Source organism: Mesoplodon bidens (assembly GCF_964165515.1).
Source record: "Mesoplodon bidens genome assembly, chromosome: 5".
Lineage (NCBI taxonomy): Eukaryota > Metazoa > Chordata > Mammalia > Artiodactyla > Ziphiidae > Mesoplodon > Mesoplodon bidens.
This window is the reverse complement of record NC_138161.1, coordinates 144,072,894-144,089,017: the sequence shown is the minus strand read 5'-3', so window position 1 is coordinate 144,089,017 and position 16,124 is coordinate 144,072,894. Positions and strand designations below refer to the sequence as shown.

At 47.6% G+C, this 16,124-nt stretch overlaps 1 protein-coding gene across 2 annotated transcripts in view; it reads left to right on the top strand.

Moving 5' to 3' along the window:
• Positions 1-16,124, top strand: part of EPHB1 (EPH receptor B1) — a gene marked incomplete at both ends in the record, with an annotated part of 429,185 nt that overhangs the window by 335,790 nt on the left and 77,271 nt on the right. For both annotated transcript variants that reach the window (XM_081234446.1, XM_081234445.1), the window contains 4 exons: positions 2,429-2,553; positions 10,158-10,320; positions 14,152-14,260; positions 15,100-15,164. In XM_081234446.1, coding sequence (XP_081090572.1) covers positions 2,429-2,553; positions 10,158-10,320; positions 14,152-14,260; positions 15,100-15,164 — 462 coding nt within the window. The remainder of the gene's footprint in view (positions 1-2,428; positions 2,554-10,157; positions 10,321-14,151; positions 14,261-15,099; positions 15,165-16,124) is intronic.

The window sequence follows — 16,124 nt, the reverse complement described above, 5'->3', positions numbered from 1 at the left end:
GGTTGAGACAGGATCAAAAATTATTTCAACTTACCAGACTCATAGGCCAAATTAGCACCATAGAGGCACATGTAAATCCCTGTAGTCAAAGCTAAAAGCCAACTCTACAGACAAAAGATGAGGTGCATACCATGGGAAAACCTAAAGGTTATACTGACAGTGGTTTCAAAATCAAATAGCAGGGACGTGTTTTTGAAGCAAAGGCTAATGGTCATATTAATAGATGTATAATACACAGATCATGGTGGATATTAGTTTTACTCTAATCTTTGCTGTTCAAACAGCAGTGAGAGAACTGGGTTCACCTCTGGGCCTTATGCCTAAAGAGATTTAGATAACATGAGCCCCGTGTGGAAAAGAGCCACCTCAGGTGGTGGCATATCATGGGAGAAATGTTCATAGTATCTGGCCATTCCTTTCAGCAGGAAAAACTCAGGGGAGACCTCAATAGTTTCTTTTGCTATTTAACTAACCATTCTGTGGAAGAGGGAACATTCTATATTACTTCAGTTGGCAGAACTGAGACCGGTAGGAAGAAGACGTATTTCAGATAAGGATAAGGAAGACATGCAAGTTGGTGAGAGGTATCCAGGTATGGAGCGGCAGCTTCTGGAGGCAGTGAGCTTCCCATCCCTGGGAATGCAGCAGGGCGGGGCAGGGAATACTTGATAGGGAGATTCAGGACTGCATCAGCTCAGGTCCTCCATGAAGCAGACACCAAGATGGGATAGGATGGGATCAGATTTACTAGGGAAATGGGGTGGAGGCCAGAGGAGGCTAGGAGAGCTATCAGACAACAGTGAAGTTCTGATCCCTCTGAAGGAGAGAGAGAAGGAAGGAGGATTGAGTGGGAGGAGTCTTAGGCTGCCACAGGTTACAGGGAAGTGTTGGGATATCCAGTGGGCAGTACTTGAGCAGAAGTTGCCCATCAGAAGAGTCAGGAATGGGCCTGCCTTAGCATCCCCGCCATTCTCAGTCATTGGCTGGGAGCAGCATGTGGGAAGGGGGTTCTGCATGGATGCAGTGATGGATTGCAGAATGCAGCAGCTGGGGTCGGTCATTAGGCAATTATGCTCCCAGGGGTAGGAGCTCTGAGGGGCGCATTTTCACGGCCATGATGAAGTCTCTAATGGGAATTGGGCAAAGTCCCAGGCAGACACTCCAATTCTAAGGGCTCAACACAACACCTCTTCTGTGCTCTCCTTACGGTTCCCCTGGACTGTGAGCATCTTCACAGCTCTGCGTCTCCACCCCGGCCCAGGGGCCTCACGCAATAGGTTCTCACTGAGAGTCCGTGGATCATGGAGAATGAGGAATCGCCTGTGACCCGGGACCCGTGCTCCGTAATTTCAGGTCTTGCAGGGGAATCTGTTAACTTAAATCCAGGATAGTAAATGTCACTCAGCCATGGTCCCCAGAGAAAGCCTTGTACAGTGGAGTTCGTGTGAGGAAGCGACCTTCGTCACTGCAGAAGTGCCAGGACTAAATGGAACAGCCCCTGAGCAGAGCACAGACTGCAGGCCTCATCCATCACCCGCCTCTTCTCCCAGACACACAACCCTCATTTAGTATCTCCAGACTGTTTTCATTTTACTTACACTGTGTGAACAATGTGGAATTGGGAAATAAATAATATTCTTTTTAAAGAGAGCTCTCGGAAGCACTTCACAGATTTTGGAATTATTATTCTGTTTCCAAATGTTTGGTTTGTGTACAATTTCTTCATTTATATTTGTGAGCTCTCAACAGCAAATGCCCTCATTTGGAAAACTCTGACAGAAGTCTACAAGAACTCTGTTTTTGGTCTGTGTTCATGTCTTCTTGAGAGATGCCACCTCTCTTCCTTTTGAAATGCAGCAAAATCTTCCATGCAGTCTCAGAAGGAGATGTTTGCTAGAATGTTCCTTTCCACTGCACAGCAATTCTGTACTGACCAGCTCGACTCTCTCGCTGTCAGGCCTTTTGCCTCCAGATCCTCTTCTCTGTGATGGCTCAGCCCATTCCTGCAAGACTGAGGTTCCTTCAATACCATCTGCTCAAAGACATTCCATCACACCTCTTGTCCCACTGCCTGAAGCCTGGACTTGTCCTGCTGGTCACACCCTCCATGTGTGTCTCCAACATTCCCTGCCCACACTGTTTTCCTGTGATTTCTCCAGCCATCTCTTGTTTTGGTCAAAACTTTTTTCTTCCTGTCCACTCTGTTCCCTGCCCTCACACATGTCCTCCTGTCCTAAATTGTCAACTTTTCTCTCCTTTGGTACCCAAACTCCATTTGTTCTGCAAAACCCATAGGAAGTTCTGTAGATCCAGCTTAGTTGATGAGAAATGTCCAATGACATTTCTCTGCCTCTTTGTCTCTGAAAGACAGCACTTCTCATATAATTGAGGGTCTGTTCATCTCCCCTGTCTCTTCCTCTCTCTGCAGCCCCTTCCACTGTCCCCATCATGCACCAGGTCAGTGCCACCATGAGGAGCATCACTTTGTCATGGCCGCAGCCGGAGCAGCCCAATGGCATCATCCTGGACTATGAGATCCGGTACTATGAGAAGGTGAGCCAGCCCTGCCTGTAGGCTTGCAAGACCCAGAGCCAACCACTTTTCCGTGGGTGGTGGTCAGCTGAGGTCCCAGGGAGACAGGCTAGAGGGAGTCCTGAGTGGGGGAGGAATCTGGTGACGCAGGTCAGAGACTCCTTGAGAGTGCTCCCAGCTCTGCCCCAGCAAAGGCCTCCAAAGCCCAGGTACTTTCTGTACCAACTCAAGAGAGAACCTTCCAACCCCGCTGTCTGCACCGCTCACTGGGCTGTCATGGATGGGCAGGACCAATCCTATTCTCCCAGTCACATGCTTGCTATACTAATGCAGATGCTACATACACACCAGGTGTCTCTTGAACTTTCTGAAGATTCTGTGGTTTTGAAAACTAGTGTTTTTCTTTTTCTTTTTCTTTTATGGCCATGCCACACGGCTTGCAGGATCTTAGTTCCCCAACCAGGAATTGAACCCGGACCCATGGCAGTGAAAGCACAGAGTCCTAACCAATGTACCACCAGGAAATTACCTAAACTGGTGTTTTTCGAAGTTTTTGATCATATACCTTCAATATAAGATTGTTGATTTATAAATTTATGCATATACTACTGTGCTCAGCTATGTATGGAGGTTTAAAATATTTAAATGGAAATGTAAAAGGATAGATAGAAATTAATCAAAATAGAAATTTGTATGTTATTTCCCTTGACTGCTCTCTCACAGCTGCTGCTGGGGGCTACAGCAGGGTATGCCCTGCCAAGAAGAGGGAAATTGTGCCCTGCGGAGTTGACCCCTGGCCTATCTGTGGGGGAAGCAGGACTTTCCTTCCACCATGGTGATCTAAAGCATTTGCAAAATCCCAGGAAAATATAGTGCTTTCTATACTGACCCAACACAATATTTTTGCAAATTCCAGATTTATTCCTTTATTATTTGGCAAGTATTTATTGAGTGCTTGCTATTTGGCAGTTACTATTCTAAGATACATTAGTGATCAAAACAAGGATTCCTGCCCTCAAGAAGCTTACTTTCCAATAGAAAGAGAGAGACAATGAATAATGAATATAACAAATAAAGATATCATATAGTGTGTTAGAAAATGAGTGTAAATTGGGGGGGAAGCTGATCAAGGTAAATGGGGTCAGGAGGGTCAGGTTTGGGGGAGGAGTAGGTTGCAGAAATAAATAGAATGGTAAAGGTGGGCCTCTTGGAGAAGGTAAGTTCTAAGTAAACACCTGCAGGAAATAAGTGTGTTGTGAAGAAGGCATCTGGGGAATAGAGAGCCTGTGCAAAGGCCCTGAGGTGAGATCATGACTGTTGGTTCAAGGAACAGGAAGGAGACTGGCATGACTGGAGTCATATGAGAAATGGGAAAATAGTAGTCAGGGGAGAGGTAATCAGAGGAGGTGCTCATGTTAGGCCTTAGGAACTTGAGCCTTTCCACTGAATAAGATGGGAATCCATAGCAGGGTTTGGTGCAGAGGAGAGACAAAATCTGACTTACATCTTAAAAGGATCATTCAGGCTTTTCCATTGAAAATAGACCTGTTAGATTACAATCATCTAAGACAAGGATGATGGTGGTTTGAATCGAAGTGGAAGCAGATGGCTGATGAAACATAGTTGATTTCCAAGTGTATAAACTAAAGACAAACCAATGGGATTTCCAAAAGGTTGGGTTTTGGATGTGGGAGGGTTTGGGTCTGAGTCACTAGAAAAATGGCAACACCAGTGGCTGAGAGGAGGATCACTGTAGGCAGAGCATGTCTGGGGTGAGGGAAGGGACCAAAGTTCAGCTCCATGTCTAAAATGCCCCTGTGATAGCCAAGTGGAGATGTGGAGCAGGCAGCTAGATGTGCACTTCTGGAGTTCAGGGGAGAGGACAGGCTGGAGATGACCATCTGGAAGTTGCCAGTGTGTGCATGGTATGGGTGAGATCATCCAGTGCGTCAGTGGGGATACGGAGAGGAACAGGGATGAAGACCTGCAGCCCCCAACATGGAGGCAGTGTTGAAAGTGGAGCATGACTGCACTGGGAAGGGAGCCCTGGATTCCAGGGCCGTCCACAACTGACAGACACACAACCATGGTCCATTACTGAACCATTATGCTAGGTCAGTTTTCACATTTGTAAAATGGCACCAGTTTCCCTCCCTGAAAGCAGAAGCTCAGATGGATCACCAGTCTAGCCTGCAAGGAGATGTTCCCTGCAGCCATTACAGCCGAACTTGCAAGCAAGGTGAGGGTTAGGCGGCTTTCTACTCATGTAGAGGAAACTGGGTTTTGTAGACAGTTGATTCTGATAATTCAGGGAATTGAGGGTAATTCACATGATCTGGATTCATAAGCAACCATTATATCCATTCAACTTTGAATTGGGGACGCTTATTTGCTAGATATTTTTTATCATTTAGTAAAGTAAATGTTGGACCAATCCAAAAATGTTTTGGACCCATCTGGACCTATTGATTAGATGGCCTCGTTTCATCACCAAAGTTGACCTAGACCAAGCTCAAGTTGACCTAGACCTAGTTCTATTGACCAAGTCCAGTAGAATATTATGCTTGGCCATATATGGTGTGATGTCAGAGTCACCAGTAAGGTCCCACCCAGCCTCCCTTCCCACACACACATGAACTTGAGCCTTATGGCTCATCTCAGATAAATAATAACACTTTCTCCCTAGTGTGACCCTGTTGGGTGTCAGAGGCTTTCTAAACATCATCTCCTCTCCCCTTTCACAACTCAGTGTAGTAAATCTTAGTATCATTGTTTTGGGTAAAAGAAACAAAAGCACAAAGAAGTTGAAAAAAACAAAACCCAGTTAGTTGCTCAGGTCACACAGCTAGAAAGGGAGTCTATAGCCTGGGTTCTTTGCCCTGCAGCCCGTGGCAGTGCTGGGAAGGGGCTGGACGCGTGAGAAACCACCAGCCCTTCTCCTCACCTGCCATGCCAAGGGCATTCACCCTGGGACGGGGGTGAAAGGTGCAGAACTGAAACCATGAGGCTCATGCCTGTGTCCCCTGGCTCCTCATTCCCCAGCCCACACCCGAGTCCTCCATGGCCTTTCCCTGTACAAACTGTAGCTGACCTCAACTTCTCCCTGGACAAACTGTAGTTGACCTCAACTTCTGACACTATGAAGGAAGATTATTCTCCCATCTTAGGCCCTGCCCCTACTTCTCAGTAATTTATACCAATTATTAACAGAACACATGCACAGTAGCTCAAGACCTGCAGGGGCTTCCACACCTCAGTGAAGGATGTCATTGTCCCAGAAGATAGAATGCTTTTTTCAGGAATGCAGAAGATTCTTCACCTAAGCACTGGTTGCCATTTGGTATATTACGATAGAACTCTTCCTCACTTATAAAGTGCTTGACTATAAAATACATTACATGCCTTGACCATTTCTAATATGTCTAAAGAAAGGACATTACCTTGTGAGGGTATTTTGAAATAATAACCACAATGATAATAATTCATCATATATTGAGTGCCTATTATATGCCAAATATATTACTTTTGATCCTTAAAAGAAATAAAAGAAAGATACTTGAAAGCCAGGTATAACCAATTTATGGATGATGGAACTAAGTCACAGAAAGGTCAAATGACTTACCCATGACCTCACAGGTCGCAGCTAGAGAACCACAGAGCTATAACTATAGATATTTTTACTATATTTCAGTATATTTCTGAGCTCAGTGAGGACTGGATGCAATTGTGCTGATGCTGAGGATCTGAAAATTAGCATGGTCCGCTGAAATAAGAGATTTTATCTTAATTTTCAATCCAAATGCTTGTAATCAGAATGGTTTCCCTCCCTACTCCACAAAGCTGTGGAATCCTGGTCTTAAGAAGATGCAAACACAAGTAGAAGTCAGCCCAGTAGATGTCCTGGATTCAGTCCAAAGAAACTGAACTCATCATTCCTCCATCATGCACTATTTCTTCTAAACCAGGAATCAGCACCATTTTTCTGTGAGGACCAGGTAGTAAATATTTTAGGCTTGTGGGCCAGAGAGTCTCTAGCCCAACTACTCAACTCTGCCTTTGTAGCAGGAAAGCAGCCATGGGCAAGAGATGTCAATAGATGGGCATGGCTAGGATCCAATAAAACTTTATTTACAAAAACAGGTAGCTGGCCATAGGCTGTAGTTTTCCAAGCCCAGGTCTCCGGCTCCATATCACACTCATGGTTCGTGCTTGGTACACCTTTCAATCTCAGTGCTGTGAGTAGAATCAATGAGGCTTTCATCTCCTGCAACAGCTCATTAATAGAGAGCTCAGATGCCATCGAGCTGAGGACACTTCCAAGGTCTCTCCCATGTTCATCTCCTTCCCCATTTTAATACGTTTCCATTCATCATTCCCTCTTGTTTACTGTCTTGTAACACTTTTCACTCCTGGCATCAGCACTTGTAGGCAAACCAAGGGAGGAGCATCTACAGCTGCTCTCGGCTGTCTTAATGACTAAGTGTTTAGACATGGACTCGTCCTTCAGATTAACTGTCTAGGTGAGAAGAGGCTGCTTTAGGCCTTGGGAATTTCTACCCCTCAAATTTAGGATCATTTTCTCATAGGAACTCTTTCAGACTCTGGCAATGTCTTGTGCTCCATCGATGGGTAAAAATGACTGGTCCAAAGTGTGCTGTTTATTCATTCATTTAGCACTGAGGTGTTGGGCACTCAGGCAGGGCAAGCCCTGTGCTATATGCATTGGGGATGGAGAAAGAAGATGTGGTCTCTGCTCTCAACAGCTGCAGCCTCTGTCTCCCATACACTTGTGAAATCAGTCATAAGCAACCAAAAAAAAAAAAAAAAGAAAGAAAGGAAAGAAAAAGAACAACAGAAAACAACCCTGCTCTTCACTCTCACTTGTTTGCCTGAGGCTGATGAATGGTTCTGAGAGAACAAGGACTGATACTCACTTTCATCATTGAACTTCTTGAAGGATGCGTAGATGATAAAGTGATCATGGGTTGATGTTTGGCCCTCACAATCCAAATGCCAATATACCAGAACACATTTTGCAGTAAAAGAGCTGCCCAGACAATGCTTTACTTATTTCAAGCAGTGCACACTTGCATCTGATTCCAGTAAAACCAGAGAATTCAGGCAGTCACCTGGATTTTGTAGCAATGGGATTTTGTCCTAATTCGTAAGGTGGACTATGATTTTCACAGTTTCAGATCTCCAGCATGTCAAGATAGTAATGACCAAAGTTCTAGATGGCATCCCTTCTAGAGTGCACGACCTTATTTCTGCTGAAGCCCTGATTGGTGGGGGCTGGGTTGAGGAGGGGGGGCATCCATCTACTTTTTAAGTAGGTCAAGTGATGGACAGGCAGTCCCTCCCCAGGCCGTCTCTCCCAGAGGCTAATGGATATCACCTCACTTAGTGTGAGCGTGGGCCTCTTTGTAATGTTCACGTGTCTCTTTGCTCTAACCTGGAGTCCCTTACAACTGCTCCCAAGCCACTCATCACCACCCCCATGCCACTTACGCTCCAGAGATGCCCACTCACTTGCAGGCTCCTGAAGCCCTTTAGACCTCACCTTTGCATGTTTTATCCTGTTCTCAGGGGATATTCTATTCAGTTCTCACTCTCCTCACTCATCCATGGGGCTAATTTCTTTCCTCTTCCATGACTCACTCATGTCACCCTTTCTCGGAGCCCCTCTCAACCGCCTTGTCACTCTAGGCTGGGGGACCCCCTGAGCTGCCCTCTGCCAAGTCACTCACTCAGCACTGTTGTCATCTTCTGTTTGCTTTTGGCCCCACCCCACACGATGTCGCGTACCCAAGGGCAGGGACCATGCCTTGGTACCTGCAGCCCTTGTATTGTGCCCAGCACGTGGTAGTGTGTCATCAATATGACCGCCTGGCCAAATGAATGAATGATTACACATCCAGGCATCTCTGCCTCTGCAAAGTAGACTATTTTCATATTTTAAGACCACGGTAATTTCTTATCATGGGGCTGTATTCTTTTGTCCTGGTTCAACTCCCCATGTCTCTTCTGTCCTTTGACTAAGGATGTGGCTTACAGACCTCTGGTCATCAGCTTTCCTCTCATCTGTCACCATGCCTCTTGGACGCTGTGCCTAGAACTTGTCACAGTGCCCTAGATCTGTACGTGGGACTTGGGACCTCCTTCTCGGTGACCCAAGATCTTCATTTTCACTAATGTTGCCATTTTGCTCTAAGATTCATGGTGCAAAACAGGGGCAGCCCCAGACTCTAAACTTCTGTGCCTGCACACTGGGGGATAAGCCACCATCTTCACGATGCTCACGTGGGAATGATTAGAGACCAGGAATGGTGTTCACGGAAGTGCTGAGGGTGAGGCGGAGGGATGTAGGGTAGCAGTGAGGAGAGTCCATGGGCTGGAACAGTGAGGGGTGCTCTCCTAGGAGAGGAGGCCTGGAGGGCTGTAGGCGTAAGGAGCCTGGAGACGGCAGAGGAGGCCTGGAGAGAGGCATTTCCAACTGGGAAAACAGCCTAAGCAAAGGCCTGGGGGCCAGGGCTGTGGTACCTGGAGGGGCAACAAGGTGGCGATTTAGGGGGATGTGAGAGATTGGAATTGACTTTGTTATGAAAGACGCATGGACTGAGATTGAGGAGTTTTGTCTTTATCTGATAATAGCTTTAGGGAGTCAGAGATCTTTCTTACACACGAAGTTGAGTTTGGGTAGGGAGGGAGTGGCAGAAAAGATGGGAGGCTGCAAAAGTCCAGGTGCAAACCATATATTACACAAGATCAGCAGCAAGGAGAGCAAAAGCAAGGACCCTTTAAGGGCACTCACGGTGGATGGGAGGGTCAGAAGGAAGAGACTCAAGCAAGGTCTGTGCATGCCTGAGGACACCTGTGTGCAGGTAACGGGGACTGTAGAGGGCAGGGCAGAAGGTGCTGGAGACAGTGACACACAGGAGGGTGGGGCTCACCCCCTGGAAAGTGGGAGAGGTGAGGACACAGACCCTGCTCTCCAGGAGAAGGGCCATGTCCTCCCTAGATGCTGGTGGAGAGGAACTCAGACTATGGGGACCCAGATGGACACACACCAAAGCGAAGGCAGAAGCAGGTAGTCCAGAACAGCCTCAAGTTTTCAGCGGAGTGAGTGGACACAAAGTCATTTGTCTAAGGACTTGAGGGCCCTTACAGTGTGATCTAGAAGAGCCACTGTGTGGAATGACTTAGAAGATCTTGAGTGAGGAGAGGAAAGACCAGGACTCAGCAGAAGCAACACAGAGAGAGGCAGGTAGAGTGTGAACGTGACCCAGTTTGCTTCGGCTGAGGTTAGAGACCAGAGTGGGTTTGCAAACCTGGATGTGCTTTGTGATTCTGTCTCTGAACCCCAGAGGGGAAGGAGTAGAAAATGACTGTGTCCCCCATGCCAGTCCGTGAGAGCTCAGCCATTCGCTCAGACCCCTCTCTTCAGAGCATCACCACCACATGTTCCAGAGCTGATTTGGCATTCTTTAGGTCCAGGCCAGTCTGTCCCTGTTTCGAGGCATGGCTTGGGGCTGGGGACAACTTCTAGCAGGTCTGCAGGACCAAGAACTGAGGGGCCCGCATGCTTAGGAACAGGCTGCCCACCTCTTCCCCTTGCTCTTCTGCAGGAGCACAACGAGTTCAACTCCTCCATGGCCAGGAGCCAGACCAACACCGCACGGATCGATGGCCTGCGGCCCGGCATGGTGTACGTGGTCCAGGTGCGTGCCCGCACCGTGGCTGGCTATGGCAAGTTCAGCGGCAAGATGTGCTTCCAGACTCTGACGGATGGTAAGAGGCAGACTGGTGACCTGGGCACAGGGCAGGCTGCCGGAGGAGTGAAGAGCCCCCTGCAAGGCTATACTCGCAGCCAAAATGCCAACTGCTAACTGGATTCCAGTGGAATTCCCAAGGAAGTGTTTGTCCCCAGTAGGGCCATGTAGACTCCTCGATTCACTAGGCAGGGCATCTGTCTGAAGTCTGGCCCATTTCTCAATATCTAGTGGATTTGCTTGGAAAGGTCTATGTACCCCGCATGCCTAGAGGCCCCCATGTGTTGGCCTGTGTTTGCACAGCAGTGAGACGCACACAGAACTCAAGAATATGCCTCTGTTGGTGCCTGTGTTGTTTCACCCTCACTCCCACTTCACTCCTCTGTTCTGGAGGCTGGGAGTTGAATGCATAGCCTCATTGCATGAGCCGAGGACTCCAGAAAGAAAACAGAGGGACACAATTTGGGGAGTGGCTGTCCCATGGGTCTCAGAATATTTGAAGCAGCTTCATGTGCGACCCTCAGTAGGTCCTGCTGAGGCGTCTCCAGAGAGCATGGCCACTGGTTTCTGAAATGTCCCCAAGGCCACACAATCTGTCACCAAAAATACTTCCACCTTTGAGCTTTATTAGGTCTCTGTTTTAACAACCTCGCCCAGCCCTCTGAGATCTCCTCATTTAATTGTTATGAAAATCCAATTCCCTGTAACCTCAGCCTTTGTATGGGTGTCTGTCTCTACATTAGCCACTTACCATAGTGTATGTATTCATTTACTTATCTACTCTCTATCCACCTATCTCTCTATATTTATTTATTCACTGATGAGCTGTGTCCTGATAGTTTCCCAGGTGTCACTCTATTCCCAGCGTCACAAATTGAAAGCCTTTAATTTTTCCTTTATTACTTAAATTATGTAGAAAACACTCTGCCTTTACATAACATTTTATCTTAGGCCAGCACTCTCTGATGAGGCCCTTAAGAGGGCTTGAGGTTTTCTACTGACCCATATTATATTTTGAAACAATTTAAAAAGTCATCAGAAAGACTTAAAGATCAAATGATTTTATATAAAAATTATAATGTCCATTTTCTTATGAAAACTTGTAAGAGAAGCCAATGCTGGTGGGCATCCTAGTGTGAGGGCTCTGCCTTGAGCTGGGGGCTTGCCCCCCACTTCTCAGTGATCTGTACTTGGATGCTTTGATGTGAGCTGTCTGGCCTTTGGAGGATGAGAGTTTGCAGCCAGCTCTGAGTTTATTTTAGGTGAGTTTTGGTTCATATTTTGAGGATGGTGAGCTAGGGTAGACGGGTGAGCCGGTTTATCCAGACGAATAACACGGCTGGTGTGAAAGTACACAGGCTGTCTTCGGCTCCTTAAGGATTCTGTTCCCCTCTTTGCGCCTCACTTACCATCTAGATTTATGGGCACGTTGGCATCAGCAGTTACACAGGATTAAAAGCCCAAACTCAAAATGCTCTGAGTACTGGTCTCTTGGCAGTTTTGCTAGACAAATCAAGAAGTAGCAAATTTCTCCCAAGAAGGCTATTCCTTTTACATTTGGCAGTTAAGTTTTGTAAACCCAACAGAGGTTGGAGGTAGGAGAGTTCTGGTAAGTGGCCAAATTCGAGAGTATTTATCTTAATGACTGAGGTTCACACGTCAGTAGTAATATGTTCACTGAGGCTTCAGGCCTCCATGCAGCACAAAGGTGAGTCTGAAGGCTGTCAGTGATAGGGTCACTGGGGCGGGCAGGACCTGTGGGATCCCGCCCAGGGCCAGTGACCATGCTTTGGGCAGGTGACGTCCACGTGGGGCAGCCGCTGTGGTCCTGGCTGCTCTTAGCTACAGCCTGCTAACTTTTTTTTTTTTTTTTTGCGGTACGCGGGCCTCTCACTGTTGTGGCCTCTCCCTTTGCAGAGCACAGGCTCTGGACGCGCAGGCTCAGCGGCCATGGCTCACGGGCCCAGCCGCTCTGCGGCATGTGGGATCCTCCCGGACCGGGGCATGAACCCGTGTCCCCTGCATCGGCAGGCGGACTCTCAACCACTGCGCCACCAGGGAAGCCCAGCCTGCTAACTTTTGACTTGCTCGCCTCATTTTTTTTTTTAAACCCATTTATACAGCAGGGTATCTACATGTTTACCAAGTATTCTGGGTGATTCCTATGCACCCCAGTGTTTGAGAACAATCCTTCAACTCTGTGGGTGGAGAAGGAGACTTCTAAACCCAAGGATATTGGTTCTCCAAGCCTCTGACTCTAGAATTAGCTGGAAAGGGTGAAGGTCACATGGCTTAGGAATTTTTTAATTAACATGAATTTTATTTTATTTTTTGCCAAATTATTTTTTCTTAAAACACACATATTACAGAAAGCTCGCAGCAGAGGGAAACTGAAACTCTACCTTCAGTCTTTTAAATTGATTTCTAGAGAGTGGGAGGCTTCAAGAACAGCATCCTTGTCTTTTGAAATCTCATCCTCCACCCACAGAGCCGAAGCATGGCTCCCAAACATCAGGTTTCATAAGAACCACCTGGAGTGCTTGGTAAACACGCAGATACCCTGCCTTTCACTCAGAGGTTCTGATTCAGTAGGTCTGAGGGGCCTGGAAATAGGTACAGTCGGGCTTCGGGGATTCTGATGCAGGACATGAGAGCCTCACTTCAAGAGGAATTATTGTTAGGGGGGCCAGATAAAACACAGGATGGTCAGTTAAATGTTGTGAATTTCAGATAAACAACAAATAATGTTTTAGTCTAAGTATCTCCTATGCAATATTTGGGTCAGACTTAGACTAAAACATTATTTGTTGTTTATCTGAAATTCACATTTAACCGGCCAGTCCATACTTTTATTCACTATATCCAGCTACCCTACTTGTTATAGCACATACTTAGCTTGACCTCCGTCTGCCTCAGTCCCGAACATTCGATAATGGCTCCTTGACACCAAGTGGGAGAATAACCACAATAATAATAATAGTCCACTGGGCCAAGTGGTCTATATGGATTAAGGAAAAGAGAATTCGTATTAAGGGCATCTGTGCTAGATCAAACACTGTGAAATATGTCACATGATCTGATTAAAAACTTTATTTTAACAGATAAGAAGTCTGAGAGTCAGAGAGACTAAATGCTTTGTCCGAGATCACCAAGCTTCCCCGTGGTAAAGCCAGGGTTTGGGCGAGCTCTGTCTGCCTCTGTGACTGGCAGGCAACCGCTCCCCCATGTGATACAGCCTGGTTCTAACACCAGCAGAAACCTGGACCCATTCTCTTGAGTGTGAGCTTGAGAGTGCTGGGCTGTTTCTTGGCATTTCCTTCATCCTCTGCAGCACTGGGTGCAGTGCTGGCTGGCTGCAGATACTCTTAAATCTCTGCTCAGCGAATCTGTTGACTGGGCTGCATCTCAGCAACTTTGTGTTTTAGAAGGTACTTCAGCAGTGGTTTCCATTCCCCCTATTAGACGTATCCTTAACATGGCTGACAGACCTTTGAGAGACCTTCCGAATGAGGGCATGTAGGTCGGAGTCACCTCTGCTCTGGGACCAGTGTCATCAATTTAGTTCTGAGATCCTCTGTCACTGCTGTTTTGCCTTTATTGTTGACACTGTCAATTGGTTTTTGTTGTTTTTGTTTATTTGTGACTTAAAGATTACTCTTGGTTTGGGTCAGGCTTACAGCTCTGAAGCATAGAACCTATTTATCTATCTATCTATATCTATCTATGTATCTATCTATGTATCTATCTATCTATCTATCTATCATCTATCTAATGTCTTTGTTGTCATCACTGAGTACCAGCCCTATGCAAAGGGCACACAGGAAGCTTCTAATTCCTCTTTCTCACCTAGACGATTACAAGTCTGAACTGCGTGAGCAGCTGCCCCTGATCGCTGGCTCAGCGGCAGCCGGGGTTGTGTTCGTCGTGTCCTTGGTGGCCATCTCCATCGTCTGCAGCAGGTAGGCCCCCCGCTCCTGCCCGCACCTGCTCTCCTTAGACCCAGGAAGCCCCGCTTGTGGACCCCTCCCATGTCATGCAGACTGGACAGGGCCTGACCATTCAGGGACACACCGTCAAACTCACCAGTCATCATCCCATCTCCGTCCACAGGCAGCCTAGAATTCTCCAGATTATTTATTTTCTCTGTGCCTGGGATAAAATCCTCTGTAAGAGCTGGGCAAGGCTCTGAGCATTCGTCCTCAAACCTCATTTTAGCCAAGACATTTAGCCCACTTACACACAATGGTTTTCCTGGAGTGACAGTTACAAAATTGCACTTGACCCACTGGAGCATCACACCCTGTGCAGCAGCCCATCCTCTGGCTACAGAGCTATAGGGCCCTCGGCGCAGGGCGCAGTGGGGCAGGAGGGGAGCGAGGAGGAAACGAGGAGCTCCGTGTCCTTCAGGAGGGCTGGCCCTGAAGGCCTTGTGAATTTTTAATACTGTTGCTGCTGCCTTGGTTGGTTAGCCCAGATTCAGCGGGCCCCTCCAGAGCAGTTCTGCAGTGCTGCCAGAGTGCTAATAGGCGTCATCCAGAGCCTCGGCACCAAGCTCTGATGGAGACGCACATCCCTGCCCAGCCCCTGAGAGACGGTGACTTGAAAGACCTCGACCCAGCTGCCCAAGGTGGTGGTCAAGCCAGAATGCTGGCCACGACAGGGGCTCCACTTAAAGTGAGAGTTGCAGTACCCAATCCCACGAGGTGCCTGGGTGAGCCCCCATCAGGACAGGAGGCCCGGGAGCGGAGTGGTCGGGGTGCACCCCAGCTGAGAGCACTCCTCTCCCTTGTGTCCACAGGAAACGGGCTTACAGCAAAGAAGCTGTGTACAGTGATAAGCTCCAGCATTACAGCACAGGCCGAGGTGAGTAGAAAGTAGACACCTACCACATGAGCCCTGGAGAACCACTGAGTCGAGCAGGCGTGTGATTGGAGGGCTCCTTATAGCCAGACTGGCCGGTCCCAATCACAAGCCCCCTCCCGACCCCCAGCGCCCAGCGGCTGGGTCCCCAGGGACTGAGGCTGCCCACACCATCTGTGTCCGCCCGTCGTGGGCACTCATTGGATGCCTGGTGGGTAGATTATCTTCTGCATTGATAAGCCCATAGAGGACATGGGATGCAGGGAGAAGACTGGGTTTAACAAGCCAATGAGTCCTGAAATCGGACCCAGTGGGAAAAGATGGAGGGCTCTCTATTATCATCTTCTGCCTTATCTTATCCAATGGAGCGGCTGGGGAATGTGTTAACCAAATTCACAGATAAGCCAGAGAATGAGAATGTAGGGAATTACAAAGATAGCAGAGCCCAAGAGGCCAAAGTGTTGGGATATCTCCCAAGTGTTTTCTTTTAAGCAGTGCCTTTAAAAGTTTTTCTCACTCATTATCTACTCTGTTTTTTTTCAAAACCTAAATGTAATATTTTATAACTAAAATTTCCCCTTGCCAATGTGCAACGTAAAGGCCTCTGTCAGGATTATTCTTTGATCTGTGTAATGACAACGTTGCAGGATCTGCAAAGGTCCCACTCAGTCCAGAAAGCAGAACGCTTAGATCTTTATAGCAGACACACTCTGATTCTAAATAACTCCTTCTGAATTCCATGGACGCCCTCAGAAACCTGCCCCAGCACTGTGTGCTGTGCCCTCTCTGTCCCAGGCTTCCATCGTGAGCTGCATCTCACCTCAGTCCTGCTGTGGCTGTGCCTGCCCCCTCTCCCTGCTCACTGGGCAGTGAGCATGCAAAACAGGCTCCGTCTACACACATCCTAAGCTGACTTTCACTGGGCGGTTCTGGGAGCAGAAATGGGCTCCAAGGCAAAAGTTT